The following is a 17285-nucleotide window of genomic DNA, read 5'->3' on the forward strand; positions in this document are numbered from 1 at the left end:
GTGAAGCAAGTCAGCTGCTTACTATTCAAATACTGAAGACTTTGGAAGCTGCTTCCTCACCCTTCAGGAGCTGTTGCAGAATACCATGTTCAAGAGAGAGATTTTTAAGATAAGAGAATAGGCATTGGTAAAAGCATGATCGATTCGTTGCACTAAAATAAAGTTTGTAAGGATAAAAAGTATTCAAAACCTTTATACTCAGAATTGTATAGCTACATGCTTGAGAATATTAGAAACAGCTTTGTGGAGAGAAAATTAAGCATTTCACCTTTTTCTTTTTAAAAGATGCACTCCACCCATAAATATACACAAGCCAACATCTCCACCCACCCCTGGAACACCCAAGATCATTGACCCCAAACACACCATACGTTCAGTTTAAAGGAGATTTTTTGTGTTAAGTACAGTACAAGGTTTATTTAACAAGCTAGACAAGCCATTCAACTAGCCACTACCATGTCTGTCAGTACTCCAAGTTCACAGCACGCCTTCATTTGCCAATATCTCTGTTATATATCCCCTAGAGATAAGTATTGGTGTACCAGCTGCCTCTGTGCATTAGTGAAGACACTATTACTGAAAAAACAAGCACTGGGTCCCACCATACAATTTTGAGTTTGTTATAAATTGTGGAATGGAACCTAAGAGTAAGTGGGGAAGAGATCAAAACCGATTTGATGATGACAGCTGCACCCTGCTCAACTATAAACAAATGCCCACTCTTTAGGAAAGCCACTTTGATATCAGAAAGCTCCCACGCACTGTATCCTATTTCAACCCAACTTCACTCAAAGCAAATGACAGAAAGAAGTATAAATGTGTGTGTGTTACGTTTTATAAACCAGTCATATTCAAAAGCACATTTTGTAGCTAGGTTTTGATAAACTTCTAAATATCCCAGCAAACAGGAGTTAAAAATATTTCTCCACTAAATCAAGGCCAAATTCTGTCTAGAAAGTGGGCTTAAGGAACAAGCACACACCTGTCCTTAAACTTTTTTTTTTTTTGGGTAGCATACATTGCCACCTCTTCCACTCCTCCTAAAAGTGGGTGTAGCTGACTTTTTATTAGCATACACTCCAGCGTCCTACTGGGTTTAGTAAAGAAATAGGAATGAGCTCAGAGCACACTGCTCATTCTAGTAAATGCTGAAGATTTCAACTAGCAAAATCATAATTATGTATCTCAAAAAAGAATTCAGTAGATATTTTTTAAAAAGCATCCCACAAATCAGTTACACACATCACAAATTTCAATTAAGTCTACGCAAAATTCTCAGTATTTCTTGGCTGCAGTCCAACCTTTGCAGCAGGGTGATAGGAACCTGAAAGTGAAATTAACTACAAGGAGTTAAACCAACTGGTCTACTTTCCTTATTTAAACTTAGTTGCCAGTCAGCATCAACAAGGAAAAGTAAATTAGATTTTTTAAATGATGGCAGTTTTAATCATGTAAGGAGGGATTAGTAACGTAGTTAAGGAAGGGATTTTTTGTAATGTGATTTTTAACAGGATGTCCTTTTGAACTAATTTGAAGCAAGCCTCTCCCAACTTTTAATGGCGAGCACTAGGGGGAAAAGAAACAAAGTTGAAATAGGAAACTTACTCTGTGATCGTCTTTGCCAGCTCGGTGCAAGCTGCTGTGGAATTCGCCGAGAAGACCCGGTAGCCACTTCTGGCTGCATTCATTGCCAAGGAATCATGCAAACCCCTTGGAGCTCGAAAGTGAGAAAAAACAGATTTGTAAGGCAACAACAGCTTTCTTGGCATCCTTTTCCACCTCACCACCGCTATCACCGCCCCTTAGGGGGTGGGAGGGGAGAAAGGTGAGCCCTCAGCAAGCCAGGATCTCCACAGCCCGCTGCTCTTGACGTATAAAAGAAAGGGGGGGAAATAAAATAAAAAAGCAGCAGCTGCAGCAGGCTCGGATGGCCACCTTGGCAGTCTCCAAAGGGAGCTCAAAAAGGGACCAGGCAGCCCAAGGTTAACTTTTTGTCCACCACCCCTAAAACCCGCCACCTGTGGGAGAAGAAATAATTCCTCCCTTTGCGTACAGGGGCCCAACTCAACTCGCGGAGCAGCCGAAAGCTCGGCCTTTTGCTTCCAGTTTTGATGGGTGGACTGGAGCTGGGAGCAAGACACGGGCGGGGGGAGAGGCGAAAACAGCGCCCCGAGGGAGCGGCTGCAGGGTGAGGAGTTCGCAGCTCCCGGGGGGTTAAATCCAAGTGACAGGGGGAGAGCGGGAGAGGCCGCGTCCCCTGGGGCAAGCCCGGAGAAGCCGACGCGGGGGGGGGGGGGAAGCGTCTCAGCCGAGGCAGCTGAGATGCCCGCGGACAATAGAGGCCAAGGGACCTTGGGGGAGGGGGGTACAGCCCCAGGGAGCCCACAAACAACCCCCAAAGCGTGGGCAGTACAGCACAGGAGGCCCCCCCGATAGGAAAAGGGCAGCGTGTGAGGCGCCTAAGAGGGGCAACGAGGTGAGGCGCCGCTTAGGCCGCCAAGGGGGTGGGGGGGAAGCAATAGGGTGGCGGGAGCGGAGGATCCTAGGAGGAGCTGGGGGCAGTAAGAGGGAGGGGCCCCGAGGCTCAGGGGGGCTGCCGAGGGGCAGTCAGGCGAGCGAGTCCCTTTAAGGCCAGGCTGGGAGGGTCCCCTCAGGCAGATCCGGCGCTGCTGCGGCCGCCCCGCGAGCCCGACCCGCCGCCGCCCGCAACCGCCTGGAGGATCACGTCCGACCCCGACTCACTGCGCGCGCCCGCCCGCTCGCTCGCTCGCTCCCTCCGCCAAGTTGCTGGCACGATCACCGAGCTGCCAAGCTAGAGCGCCGCCCGACTTCGGCAGCCATTTTCTAATTAGACCTCCAGCCCTCCCCCTTCCGCGCAATCATCTTGAGTGAGGGCATTAAACTATTATCGATACCGATGGAGGTGGAGCGCAGTTATCCTCCACGTGACCGGCACGTAAGGCGAGGATAAGATAGGAAGAAGCCTAGGCTGAGTTCTACCTCCGGGCGGCGCAGGTGGGGCCTTTTATTTCCCCGCCTTGTGGCTATGGCTTCGCTTCCCGGATCCAAGATGGCCGCCGGGCTGGAGGCTCAACGGAAGGGAGGGAGCAGACGCTCTGTAATCACGCTCACCGCAGCCTCTATGGTAAAGGCAGCGGGCCGTGGGGGAGGAGGCGGGGCATGGGCTGGGTCTGGGTGTCTCTGGATGGGCTGACCTGTCTGCAGACTGTGAGGGGTTGGGGTAGCAGGGGAGGGAGACCTCGCTGGGGTTCCTGGGCTCAGTGCCCTGCCCTGGCTGGGGGCTTACCTTGCAGCTAACGCTGCCCGCTGGGGGGACTGGCCTGAGACCCACCAAACTCATCATCACACCCACCCACCAAAGAGCCGCCCAGCGGGGAAGGCATGTGTGTGCCCTGGTCCTGCATTGGATTAGAACCTGCAACACTGAAGGGAGAGGACAGAATTCTCATCCCACCCTCCATCCTCTTGGGAAAGGTGCCAGCCCAGATCCCCTCCAGAAAACGTACTCCCACCTCGACGATCACCGTAAAGATCCACTCCCGCAGCCTGTCGTGAGACTGAGTGATGCAAAATCTCCCTGGGTGCCTGTAGCAGAAGGAAGAATAGCAGGAAATAAATCTGTTCAGTCCTGTACAAAGAGAATGTTCAATCTTGCACGAAAAGTATTGTGCAAGGCTTCCCTGACTTATCTAGTCCCATCCCCTTTGGTTTTAAAATTGTTTGTACTAGCTGTTCCCAGTTATAAACTGTCCCAAAGTTTCATTAACCCAGAGTCAAAGTTGCCAGGTGGTGTCTCATCCCCTTCCAGAACAGCACGTTCAGCTACACTCAAACCTCTGAAAACCAGGACATGCAAAGTTAAAATGCACACATCACCTCCACAATATAAACTGAACTTCCTGCCAGGGCCACTGAGGGGTTCTGTCCGTCAAGGTGCCCCCTCAGGCTATGTGAGCACCTCACAATCTTTGATTCAGTTGTCCTCACACTGCCTCTGTGGAATAGGGCAACACTACTACCCCCCGAGGCACTACTTTCTGTGCCCCCAGCACTACGACCTGAGGCACAGAGAGACTCAGGTACATTGCAATGAAAACTTGCGGCTGGCTTGTGCCAGCTGACTCAGGTTCCCAGCCTGTTTTGCTACAGGGTACGTGTTCGGGCTCAGGATGCAGCCCAAGCTCTGAGACCCTCCCTCCGCACAGGCTCCAGCCCAAGCCCAGAAGTCTACACTACAATTAAACAGCCCCTTAACCTGAGCCGCTTTGCTCCAGCATTGAACCTGGGTCTCCCAAGTCCTACGTGAGGCCCCTAACCACTGGCCCATCCTTCCTCCATATGCTCAGTGAGGGGGCTTGCCATAATAAGTAGACACAAGGAATGACTAAGAGAATGTTCCATTGTTTGTCCAGTGTTCTACAGCTCTGAATTCCAGCACTCGCCTACATGTGCTCCAACTGCCATTAGGTGGAGGGAGTAGCTGGAGCAGATTGGTAGAGTTGTTGCTGTGAAAGATGAGAGGTGATCTTGCCTCAGGGATTGCCGTCAGTCTGGTGACATAAATGTCAGCGGTCTCCAGGGATCAATGAGAGGGTAAGTGAAATGAATGTCTCAGAAGAAATCCTCAGGGCGAGGGTGAAGGAGGTTGCCCTGGTGGAGCAGCTGTGCTTTGTTCCCAGGATGGGCTGTAGCGTCTGTAAGGGCAGAGTGATCATATGGGTGTTACTGGCATATTGGGGCATGGCTTGAGGAGGGCAGAGTTAAGGTTGCATTGCAGGGCTGATATGTGCCTTGTCTCTGTATTTCCTGGTTTTCAGGGGTTTACATTTGTGTTACCTTAACCCTTTACTTTCTGGTTTCAGAGGTTTGAGCTCTAACTCTGCATTCACAAAGTTCTGGGGCAGTTAATTTCCTTGGGATTGTTTGTTTGTTTGTTTTAAATAATTTCTCACCTCATTCATTTACCACAGCCAAGGTGTCCTCCTCCACTGCCTCTGGCTCCTTGGCCATGACTGGACCTGCCACAGAAGGCACTGGATGCACGTTAGTCCTTTCATTGCCTCTGCATCACCCCTTCGCCTCCCAGCTGCTGGTCTGGCCCGCACAGATCCTTCCTGCCCAGCCTTGTCCTCTGTCCCATGGGCAGAGCTGGTTTTGGTGGAGGCCCACAGATTGAGGAGCTGGACAGAGAACGCAGGCACTAACGTGGAATCAGTTGAGGCATGTTTTGAAGAGGGAACAAACATTGCAGGATATAGATATGGGGAAAGGCTTGGAGGGACAGAGCTGTAGCCCTCTTTACTTCCCACACCACGCAGGTTTAGGTTGCCAACCTCTCGGTTTGGCCAGGAGTCTCCCAAAATTGGGCTCGATCTCCTGGAGGCTAGTGAAGACAATCTGGGAGATTTTAGGCCACTAAAAATCCAGCGGCACAAAGGGGCTAAGGCAGGCTTCCTACTTGCCCTGACTCCATACTGCTCCTGGAAACAGCGACATGTCCGGCAAAGGCTCCTAGGTGGAGGCGCAGCCAGGGCATCTCTGCACGCTGCCTCAGCAGCTCCATTGGCCAGGAATGGGGAACTGTGGCCAATGGGAGCTGCGGGGGTGGTGCTTGCAGGCAGGGGCAGCGCACCTGGCCACCTGTGAGCGTAGGAGCCGCTGCCAGACATGCCACCGCTTCTAGGAGCTACCTGAGGTAAGTGCCACCCAGCCAGAGTCTGCACCCCAAACCCCCTGCCACAACCCAAACCCCTGCCCCAGCTCTGAGTCCCCTCTCGCACTCAAACTCTCTCCCAGATCCCGAACCCACCCTGCACACCAGCCCCCAGTCCTGAGCCCCCTCACGCACCCAAACTCCCTCCCAGAGCCTGCACCCTGAAACTCCTGCCCCAGGTCAGAACCCCCTCCTGCACCTGAACCCCCTCCTGCATCCTAACCCTCTGCCTCAGCCCTGAGCCCCCTCCTGCACCCAAACTCCTTCTTGGAGGCTGCACCCCAACCGCCCTTCCACACCCCAACCTTTGCCCCAGCCTGGTGAAAGTGAGTGAGTGTGGGGGAGACCGAGCGACAGAGGTAGGGGGTTGGAGTGGGGGCAGGGCCTCGGAGAAGGGGCAGGTTGAGGGTGTTTCGGTTTGTGCGATTAGACAATTGCAACCCTACACAGCTTTGACCCCTCTTTTCCTCCCCACACTCTCCTGCACTGCTCCGCCCTCCCTTCTTTAGAAGCAGTAGCCTGGTTGGGGCAGGACAGAGACTTGATGTTCCTTCCACTGATCAGGGAGGAACTGTTGAGGGCTGGAAGGCAGGAATGAGGATGGGTATTAGGTAACTCCACGCTGACCTTCCCCTCCAAATATGTTACTGCAGGAGAGCATGCCCAACTTTCTCCCTATATGACTTCTGCTCTGTCAGCACTACTAAGTTCCCACTGAGCAAACGTCCCTTTGACGAGGGATCGCAACTGCCAAAAAACAAACAAACACACGGCAGCAAGTGTCAAAGTCCAGGTCAACTGCTCGGGCTCACCCTCTGAGGCTGAAAATAGCAGGGTAGACATTCCTACTTGGGCTGGAGCCCAGGCTGTGAAACCCAGCGACGGGAGGTGGTCTTGGAGCTCACGTTCCAGCCCGAGCTGGAATATATACACTCCTTTTTTTCACCCTGTAAGTGCAAGCTCCATGAGCCCGAGTCACTTGACCTGGGCTCTGACTCGCTGCTGCGGGGGTTTTATTGTAGTGTAGACGTACCCATAGAAAAGCTACATTTTTTGGAAACGCAGTTCTAGTGAAGGCTCTAGTCCTCACACTGGGTTTTCAAAAAAATTTGTTTGGAAGATCTCCTACACTAGGAAGGGTCATTGTCTCTGGGTGTTCTGGCCCCTCATTAGCTGTGCCTGAGCTAGGTCTAAGGGCAAAGGTTAGCAAAGGGGCAGACCCCACAGCCTGCATCTTAAAGAAGTAGCAAAGGGTGTGGTCCCTATTTCTTTAAATCCTTAATTGCACATGATTTTAATGATGGGTCTCTGAGACTGTGGTAGCAAAAGACTCCAGTAACTGCTCTTTCAAGTGTCTCTCCAATGATGGCTTGGCTCAGCTTTCTCTGAATTTTCCAGCCACCATTGCTCTCTGTGCATCAGAGATTTAAGAACTCTTCACCCATTCAGGGTTTGGAATTGCCCACTCTTGATTTCTTCAATTCCACCCCTTTCCCCAAAACCTGGGAGCATAGCTAGGCTGGGCAGTGTGCCTTGAAGGTCAACAGACCCAGGCTCTGTCAGACCAAGAGTGGGAAATGAGTTCCAGAGTTGAAGTGTCCCCCCCCCAGACAATGCCCTTCCATTTAAAGCAGAGGGTCTGCCAGCTTGAGTGCTTCCGCTGCTCGGGTGTCACCCGTGGAGGTAAAGAGACCTGGGAAACAGAGCACGGAGCTGGGGCTCTGGAGAACTATTTGCAGCTGTGCCCAAGCTCACCCAGCCGGTCAGCGGCTGGCAGCAAGTCTCTTCCCCTCTCGGCTTCCTTTAAAGCACTGCTGAATAACACTCTATGAAAGCGAGGTATTGTTATTGATAATGTAGATGTGTAGAAGTCATACACATCTACTGCTGAAAAGCACGTGGTCAGAGCTTGTTATTATTCTTCACACCAGGAGAAAGGCGCTCCCAAAGGACTCCAGGTCCCACACAGCTCCAGAGTCTATACAAAATGCTCTTCTACATCTGTAGCGCTCTTTATTTGCATGCAGCAAAGCGGTACTGATACGCTTGCACATCTTCCTGGAGACAGCTGCTTCAGTTTGCAAGCCCAAAATACAGGGTTCTGTTGCTCACTCTGCACTATGGGGTAGGTTTGCTGTGAAACTATACCAGGCCTTGTTTCATTCAGACACAGGGAGTGAGTGCAGACTCCATGCTAATTATTGCTATGTGAGTGTGAGTGAGAGGGGGATGAGAGCAGGGGGACCCATGGAGAAGGTGATGTCTGAAACTGTTTGCTGGCAGCCTAGCATGCAGAAGCTGAGGTGACTCTGGAAGGCTGGAAATAGTGATAATTTGTCCTGGGAAGCAAAGTTGATCTGATTGAGCCTGTCTGGATGGTGAAGTCCTGCCACAATGTGTCAGACTGGACTCTGAGGAAAGATTTCCCTATTGTTGATGGCTGTTTAGTGTCCATAATATGCTTGGTGCTGTACAAGACACAAAGAGCAACCCTTCTCTGAAGAGCTCAGCAACCCTGAGGGTTGTATATACTGGGGAATTTAGAAGAGGGAATTCAGAGCCCTAGTAGGGCTTTTGGGTTCTTCCTTGTATAGAGATGAACTGGTTTTTGTGGGCTTTGGAGAAGAAGTGCGTTTTTAAGAGGAAATCAGTGAAGAGTGGGATTAACAGCCTTGAACAGGGATTGGTATGCCACACCTAGGGTACAGCACGGTAAAGTGTAGGGAGATAGGAATGGGACAGAGAAAGAGCAGGGATTCAAGACTGGTCAGCCCGTGAAACCTTGTTAGGGGTTGAGTTGAAACCACATTCAAACTGACGTGTGCACACAAGACCTTCAGTTAAGATAGACATCCGGGACAGTTAAGGAGGCCATACTTAAAACAAAGCCTAATAGAGTCTGCCTAGAAACTAGTACTGGGTATTGTGACCAGGTGCAATGACTGTGCGTGCGAGAGGAATGACACAAACTGAGAACAGACAAGAACCGAGAGAGAGGCTGAGGCAGAAAGCAAAGAGGGCCTCTAGCTCTGGAGAGGGGACATGCTGCTGTTTCTGGGAGCCGTTTGAGGTAAAGGACATGCCGCTGCTTCCAGGAGCCACATGGAGTGCCCCCCGACCCTTCTGGGAGCTCAAGGGCCAGATTAAAATGGGTGGCGGGCCAAATCTGGCCCGCAGGTCATAGTTTGCCCACCCCTGGCCTAGCAGCTTGGGTTCAAACAGTGGCAGGAGAAGATGGGTCAAGGGAGGGATAGAATAGGAGACAGCATCCAAGATATAGACATGCAGAATTTGTGGGCTTTGAGGAATTTAAATGTGATGCCTTGTTTAATGGGCAGCCAATAAAGGAGTTCAGGGGCGGGTGCAGATTGGCCTGTCCTGCTGGGATGATTTGTTTGTTCCTCTGAATCACTTTCCCATAGGAGATTAGCGCTGTGAGAAGAACTAAAGGACAGTCCTGAAGGTTGCCAGTCCCACGGGTCCCTGTAGAATAACCTCTCTCTATCCTTGACTTTTGCCATTGCTGCCCTGTCTCAATCCTGACCTGCAGGCTACAAAACCTTGAAACACTATAATTGGTCTCCGTACCAGTCTCCAGGTCTCTTTCAATTCTTGGCCTCTGTGCTGAGGCTGCCAACAATGTAAACTGCCAGTTGGGGCATTGATTTATGTGTTGTGTATGTTCCTCTCTCGGGAACTGGCCTGAGAAACATCAGATACTGCAAAGTACCAGGTACCCTCAGCTCCCCTGGGGGTAGATCAAGGGACTCAACCTGTCACAGGATTGGGCCCTGAAGGATTTATTTGATAATTAAGTATGCATGGTAAATTTTCTATTGCAGTAGAGCCTCACACAATTCTACCCCCCCCCCCCACTTCTCCAGGGCAAGTAATTGTTTTTCAGTTGATGGGCAAGTAAAAGAGCATTAATTTTATTATCCTCATTGGAGGGGTAGCGCCAAATGTTTTTTTCCTGGGCAGTAGGTTTTCCTGACCGTTTTCCAAGACAGCCATTAGGTAAGTTCATTATTATACAGTTGGGCCTGTTAGCTACTGGCCTATTTTTCTGGACAACATGCAGACAATTACAGCATGGTTTTGCAGCTACACAAGAATTGAAAAGAGGGGTCTCATTCAGGACCTGCCAACTTTGCCAGTATTCTTTTAAGACTCTTTGGAGAACATCCTCCTAAGTATTCGTGCAGTGGGCAGCGTGGAAAGTGCTGGTGTCCTAAGGGTTGGGATGCAGAACAGCCCCATTACAGGCCATTGTGTCTCTGCTTTCCACAGCATCGTCTCTTTTCAGGAACACTATATTTAGCCAGTAGCTGCAGCTTCTCTTCCAGTCTCAGGTTCCCTGGAGTGGACATGCATTATTGCTGGTTAGTTAAATGCTGTTTCTCTCCAAATACTGCTAGCATGCTCCATCTCTAGGTCAAAGTTCAAATGTCTTGGTCAAGGCATAGTCAAGGTCAAGACTCCAGACAGAATAATAATAAAAATGATAACGATGATGATAATAATAATAAATAATAAATAGTAAATAAAAAGATTTTGGGGTCCATTCAAAAGTGTTTGGTGGGTCAGATTTGGCCCATAGTCCACCTATTGACTATACCTGGATTAGATTTTAAGTATCAATAATAATCAATTTCTCCCTCCACCTAAAAACCTATTGGGGGAGAGGGGTACCAATGGTTAAATCAAATATTACAGAGAGGGGGAAGCTTGGGGTTTTTTACGCTACTTGTGGGCGAATAGTGGATGACATTAACCCTCAGCAGAGAAGCCACCCAAGGCCCACTGCCAAGCCTGTTTTGAGGATTTGCATGCATGCAGTGAATCTCCCACAGAGAACCAGGCTCGGGAGTTTGTTCGAAGCTGTAATGAGTGGAAAAGTCGAGTTTCAGAAATAGATTTTACAATGCATGTGGTGTTGTTGTAGCTGTGCTGATCCCAGGATATTAGGTCATATTTTTTATTGGACCAACTTCTGTTGGTGAGAGAGACAAGCTTTGGAACTTACACCAAGCCTCACCTTGAATGGTCCCATGCAATACATGCTAACTACTTATGCTGAACAGTCTGTTCCACCTTCTATATGGTTGTGACACTCTGAATATGTTTCCCAGACCTGAAGAAAAACTCTGTGTAGCTTGGAAGCTTGTCTCTCTCACCAGGTCCAATCAAAGGTATTACCTAACCTCACCCACCTTGTCTCTCTAGATTTTATAATATTCATTTTCAGACCCTGACAAATGAATTTTTAGCCGGGGCTCTAAACTATTTACTAGCTTAAATGGTTTTAATTTTCTGGTCATTCCCGAGGTCCCTTCCAACCCTGATATTCTATGAAGAGCGTCAGATGATAGAAATCAAAGGAAATGTTGGGAACAAATGTCAACAGGGCCCTTTGAAATTCATTTTTTAAATGTATCCTTGCAAGCCAAGCCATGGTCCTGGTCCTGCATGGTGCTTAGAGCTCTCCACCCCACTAAGTCTATGGTACTCAGACATATATGGCCGGTGGCCTGCCAGGTGCTCAGTTATCTGATGTATCGTCAGTCCAGGGAGTTGAACCTGAGAGAGTGATGGATCAGCCAATCGGGGCCTCACGCTCCAAGGAGGCCAGCTCATTTCTTGCCAGAAATCTCCTGATAATACATGTCACCTGCAATCTTCTGTAGTGTTTGTGGAGCATCTCCTTCTCCCAATTTCAGTCCAAGAGCACATGAGGGGTTTGGTTTTGTTGTTGATCCAGGCTACATTTTATCTTCATTTTTCTCTAGTTTTACAAAGCATTGGTCACTCTTTCCCCTGCCATGGGTTTCGAACATGGCATTCCAAGATGAAGTTGACCAACCATCAGCCTGGGCTTGGTCGTGGTCTCGTTGAGTCACTTGCCACTCCTGGGTACTCTCATTGTTCCCCGCAGGAGTTCAGCTGACTTCCAGGGTCTTTTCAGAGTCCAGTTACAGCTCATCTGCATGTAGTCCCTGGAGGCATTCCCCAGTTCCACCACAGGCGGGAAGCAGCCCTCCCAGGCCCCTTGTAGTGTCAGTTTGCCCCATCCAAAGTGGAGATGGGGAGGAAAAACTAGCTATTGCCTCTAGCTAGGCTCCCCTTCTACTGAGGCTCCCCAGCAGCCTCCTTATGCCTAAGCAAACTCCCCCTTTCCAGGGCCAGTTTCACCTTTTTACACTCGCCTTTGCCATGTGGTGCATGTCCAGCAGGTGTGCCTAATGGGCACTGCCCCAGTGCAGGCACACTTGTTAACCTTCCTATCAGTGGGAGGGGGGCATGTCCCATCACACAGGGGCTTAATACCACCACTAGAAAAACCACCCCAAGGACTAAGCTGCTCAGAGGAGCACAGTGTAGAAACGTGTACAGAATAAAGAGTCTGTTCTGTGCCTTGATGATCCCCATTTTCTGCTGCCCTCTTATCCCATTTTGTCCCCTCAACCCTTAGTGCTGGGACTTTACAGTAATTACACTGCCTGCCATGCTGACCAATATCGTCCTGTTGTCCACTTGAACTCCCCGTCTGTCTATATCCATCTGGTATCTCTTGTCTTGTAGTTAGACTGGAAGCTCCTTGGGGCAGAGACAGTCTTTTGGTTCTGTTTGTACAGCGCTTAGCACAATGGGGTCCTGCTCCAGGACTGGGGCTTCTAGGTGCTCCAATAATACACACAGTAAATAAATAATAATAATAATGCTCTCCTACCATTGCAACCCTTGTTTTGCCAGTTTCCCCATTTTGTCTGTTGCCATTCTTCAATCTGTTATTCCTGAACCAAACTGTAGACTCCTCAGGGCAGGGACCGGCTCTCAACTCGTGAAGCTCTGAGGAGGGCTGGATTCCCTTTGGCATCTGTCAACACTGTTTAGTCACCTGGAAGGTGACATGACATGAGACCCTCCCTTCCCCAGAGTGTGAGCGCTCAATCCCCGGCGCAGGCTTTATGGAGCATTTTAAAGTCCACAGTGAGAGGTGTTGAGTCTTCCTTGGAAATAACGTGAACACGATGTACAAGGAGGAGGTGCCATGCTTCCCTGATCCCAAGGGGAGGATGAGGAGGATCTATATGGTACTAGCCATAGGTTTAAACGGTGCATAGAGGCTTGAAAATGTCCCAAGGGTCCTAGACACTGGAGTGTGATCAGATGCAGTAAGGTGATCCCTGGGGGACATAGCCCCTAATGAAGCCAGCTCTCAGGAAGGGTATGTTGACTGACTGGGATAATCAAGGCAGATCTTCCCCCACTTCTCCCTGCCCCAGGCAGTGGGATTACAGGTCTCTCGGGCAATTACATCACGTTTCCCCTCATTGTGACATCTGGTGGAATTTAAGTGTAACTACACCACCAGTGCAAGTCCTCCCCCTTTCCAGCTTACTGCATCCCAGCCAGCTATGTACTGTACTACCATTCCAAGACAGATAACCTAGAATCTGACCCTGAGCCAGGCTCATTTTCCCCCTTCCATCATCCTTGGTAAGAAACGTCCCATGATTAGGACTCAGTAGCTGGGTTATCGTTGTACAAGTCAGGACAGACTCCAGCTCACTCACTTTCCTCTAGCAGCATCAGCTTTTTGTTTGTATTGTTACCACCACGTCTGGAGGCCTGGCCCCATTGTCCTAGGCACCGTACAGACACATAATAGGAAGCAGTGCTGCCCTAAAGAGATTACAGTCTAAACAGACAAGACAGACAAAGGAAGGCTTATCGTCCCTATTTTATATATAGGAAGCGGAGACCCAGAGAGATTAAAATGACTTGCCCAAGGTCACACAAGAAGTCAGTGGCAGAGCCAGGAATGGAGATCAACCCAGTCTAGTGCCTTAACCACAAAATCATCTTCCCTTGTGATGCTAAGAAGAGTAACAGTTTAGTTGTGTCAATAAAATGAGCTGATGTGACTCAAAGACACACAGGCAACTGAGTGAGAAGGTCCGTTTTTATAGAGGCACTTTTTTGGAAATACCAATACTTTAAACATCGGCTCGAGCCACTGAAGGGGTTACAGATCCGCTAGCATTTTAAATACTTTGGTGTAACAGAAATAGGCATTGATAGCTGTACAGTGAAACCCTTGACCTCACATCTTTGCCTGTGGCCCAAGATGCCTCTTTCACACTGCAGTCAGAAACCTGCAATCACAGAGATGATTGTTCCAGCAATGTCCCTTCTGCTGTGTCCCCTAAAGTTTCCTAGGAGCACCTCTGCCTTCTCTTCCCTTACCCAAGATATTGTTTCGGGTCTTTCACGCAGGCATCACTTGATCAGGTTATTTTATCCCTGCTTATCCCTCCATATATTGAGAGAGAGACATGGAAATCTCGGCTTCACATGCTGATTTGTTTTCAGATTGTAGGTTTAAAAAAAGAAAGCCAAGGGGATCAGCTGCCTGGATTTGCTGATTGTCTTGAAGGAGAAAATAGCATTTTTAATAACTTGTTCTAATGCAGCCAGGCATGCTACATTAATCTGGGCTTTAGGGCAACAAGCAATGAGAACCCTCAAACCCAGTCTGAATCATTGCACTCTCTGCTTGACAGGTCACAGAAATCCCCCTTGCTCCCAGTATTCTCCCCCTTCTGCATACAGAGAGTTGAGCTCCTGAATGTTACAATAATAGCAACCCTCAGTGTCCTCTCCCCTTGCTGAGGGACACAATCATCTAACATCAGTCATGGTCACTTTGTGGCTAAGAAGCTGCCATGAAGAGCATCGCTAAGTTGCAAATGTTGCCCTTCAAAAGGAAGAGCTCGGGGAGGGGGAGGGGAGCAAGTTATTTTAGGAACACAAATTAGAAAATAAACCAAGTATTTTTGCATAAGCTTTTGGAAAGCTGATTTTTTTTCCCCCAGGATGTCTTCATGCATCTTCTTCCCATAAAGGAACTTCAAGAAGCAGCTGCACAGAACTTCCTCAAGGGGGCAGCAGCATGCCTCAAAAATAGGCCCCAGCAACTGCACATAGGAAAGGATATCATGGTTGTAGATGCACCAAGATGAACTAGGGGATTTTTCCCCTGGGGCAGGACAGACACATCATCCCCTAGACACATCACATGGATATTAGGCTTGATTTTAGCCCGAAAGCCAAGACGAAGGGTCTGAATTCGCCCTCAGAAGAGGGATACCCGTGTTTCATTTAAAACGCACAGTATGGAGCCAAATGAGCACCTGTAAAGCCCGTGGAATTACCCTTGGGATGGATTTGGCATGTTGTATATATATCCGATGAAGTGAGCTGTAGCTCACGAAAGCTTATGCTCAAATAAATTGGTTAGTCTCTAAGGTGCCACAAGTCCTCCTTTTCTTTTTATATTTAAAATAGGAAGTGACATGGTCTAATGGATTAGGACTGGGAGCCAGAAGTCCTAGCATCCATTCCCAGCTCTACCAAGGAGTGCTTGATGACCGTGGGCAAGTCACTTAGCTTTCTGTGCCTTGGTTTCCCAATCCATAAAGTGGGGCCAATAATTCCTACCCACCTTTGCAAAGTGCTTTGACATGAACAGTGCTATAAGGGTTAAGTCTAACAGACATGTAGAACTAATACCTAGCACTTTTTAGCAGCAGATCTCAAAGCACTTTAAGAAGAGAGGTAAGCAGCAGCATTTTTATTATACAGGTGGGGAAACTGAGGCCCAGGAAGGGAAAGTGATCTTCCCAAGCAGGCCAGGGGCAGAGCCAGAAAGACACGCTAGAACTCCCAAGTCCCAGCTCAGGGCTCTGTCCACTAGGGAACATTGTCTCTCTATGTAGTTAAACCCTCAATTTTTTTAAATCTAGACAATGCCACTGGTTTTAAACCAGATCATGTGACCTTAAGTAAGCAATGCTGTTTCTCCTCAACAGCCACCAAGGGGAGCTAGACTACATAGCAAGGGACCCTATTATATGTCTGATGTTCCCCCCCCCAAGCCTGCCTCCTCCCTCTTCATTACATTGAACGGGTAACAGTGCTCAGATACAACAGTATCAATGGGCACCATAGAAATACCTGTGATAGATAGAAGTGACTGCCAGCAGCTGGGAGTACCAACTCCTAAAATCCAATATCCCTTGCTTTCCCCATTCTCTTTCGGTGTCTGCAGTGACACTGAATGGCCCTGAACTGGCAATTCAAAGAGCCACATCAACCCCACCCTCACTGTCATGGGTGCCAGTTCAGGAAATACTCTGTATTCGACATTGGTGAGGCCTCATCTGCAGTACTGTGTCCAGTTTTGGGCCCCACACTTCAAGAAGGATGTGGATAAATTGGAGAGAGTCCAGCGAAGGGCAACAAAAATGATTAGGGGACTGGAACACATGAGTTATGAGGAGAGGCTGAGGGAGCTGGGATTGTTTAGCCTGCAGAAGAGAAGAATGAGGGGGGATTTGATAGCTGCTTTCAACTACCTGAAAGGTGGTTCAAAAGAGGATGGCTCTAGACTGTTCTCAATGGTAGCAGATGACAGAACGAGGAGTAATGGTCTCAAGTTGCAGGGGGGGAGGTTTAGATTGGATATTAGGAAAAACTTTTTCACTAAGAGGGTGGTGAAACACTGGAATGCGTTGCCTAGGGAGGTGGTAGAATCTCCTTCCTTAGAGGTTTTTAAGGTCAGGCTTGACAAAGCCCTGGCTGGGATGATTTAACTGGGAATTGGTCCTGCTTTGAGCAGGGGGTTGGACTAGATGACCTTCTGGGGTCCCTTCCAACCCTGATATTCTATGATTCTGCTCTGTGCATAAGTTTGATCTAAAAAGCAAAACCCATCAGAATACAGGTTTCAGAGTAACAGCCGTGTTAGTCTGTATTCGCAAAAAGAAAAGGAGTACTTGTGGCACCTTAGAGACTAACCAATTTATTTGAGCATAAATAAAGCTAAATAAATAAATAACGAAAGCTCATGCTCAAATAAATTGGTTAGTCTCTAAGGTGCCACAAGTACTCCTTTTCCATCAGAATACATATCACAGATACCAGAACCACCCCCAAAGTGGAACCAGGCTAATAAATCACCTTTGACTCTCCATATTTAATGAAGCTGGTGACATACAGAGCTCTGGATCTCCTTGTTTCTTAGAGTAATTTCAAGGGAGATGATGTGAAATCCCTACTGGCATTGAAGGTGATAGCGAGCAAATATCTTGTCCCTCTGGGAAACCTTCATCTTCAAGCACTGCACAGTAATGGTTCGTTGCCATTCCCTTCAGAATCGGTCAATTCCCAAATTAGAACCAGAGATCCCAATCCCCTGGACTTTGAGGGAGTTTCATTCAGGATCCAAATGCTGCAACTCTGGTTTATTTTTATAGGGCGTTGGATTGCAAGACTGGATCCACCACTCAACCTCAGACCAACTAGGCAAAAGTTGAAATTTTGATTCAGTTTCAGATCCAAGCTTTGTGATTAAAGCTCATCTCTATTTATATTCACCTCAGCACCTGGTGCCTATAAATACATTTTATACCAGAGGCACTCCATTCCCTCAAATACTGTTTACACGATGTACAGATATGGGGTTACTGTAGTTAAGGCTTGTTCA

At 48.6% G+C, this 17285-nt stretch overlaps 1 protein-coding gene across 5 annotated transcripts in view; it reads right to left on the reverse strand.

The window, feature by feature from the left end:
• PRPSAP1 (phosphoribosyl pyrophosphate synthetase associated protein 1) overlaps positions 1 to 4997 on the reverse strand; it is a 44091-nt gene extending 39094 nt beyond the window's left edge. Inside the window, exons 1-3 of one of the 5 annotated variants that reach the window (XM_084646991.1) lie at positions 4974 to 4997; positions 3534 to 3606; positions 1606 to 1717 (exon numbers count right to left, since the gene is read on the reverse strand). In XM_084646991.1, coding sequence (XP_084503117.1) covers positions 1606 to 1717; positions 3534 to 3606; positions 4974 to 4982 — 194 coding nt within the window. In that variant the 5' untranslated portion in view covers positions 4983 to 4997. Of the gene's footprint in view, positions 1 to 1605; positions 1743 to 2742; positions 2846 to 2915; positions 2935 to 3527; positions 3607 to 4973 lie in introns of those variants that run through there. The other 4 variants (XM_084646990.1, XM_084646993.1, XM_084646992.1 and 1 more) reach the window with 4 other exon arrangements.
• Positions 4998 to 17285: the final 12288 nt, after the last annotated feature.

The sequence above is a fragment of the Lepidochelys olivacea genome (genome assembly GCF_965140295.1).
Source record: "Lepidochelys olivacea isolate rLepOli2 genome assembly, chromosome: 14".
Lineage (NCBI taxonomy): Eukaryota > Metazoa > Chordata > Testudines > Cheloniidae > Lepidochelys > Lepidochelys olivacea.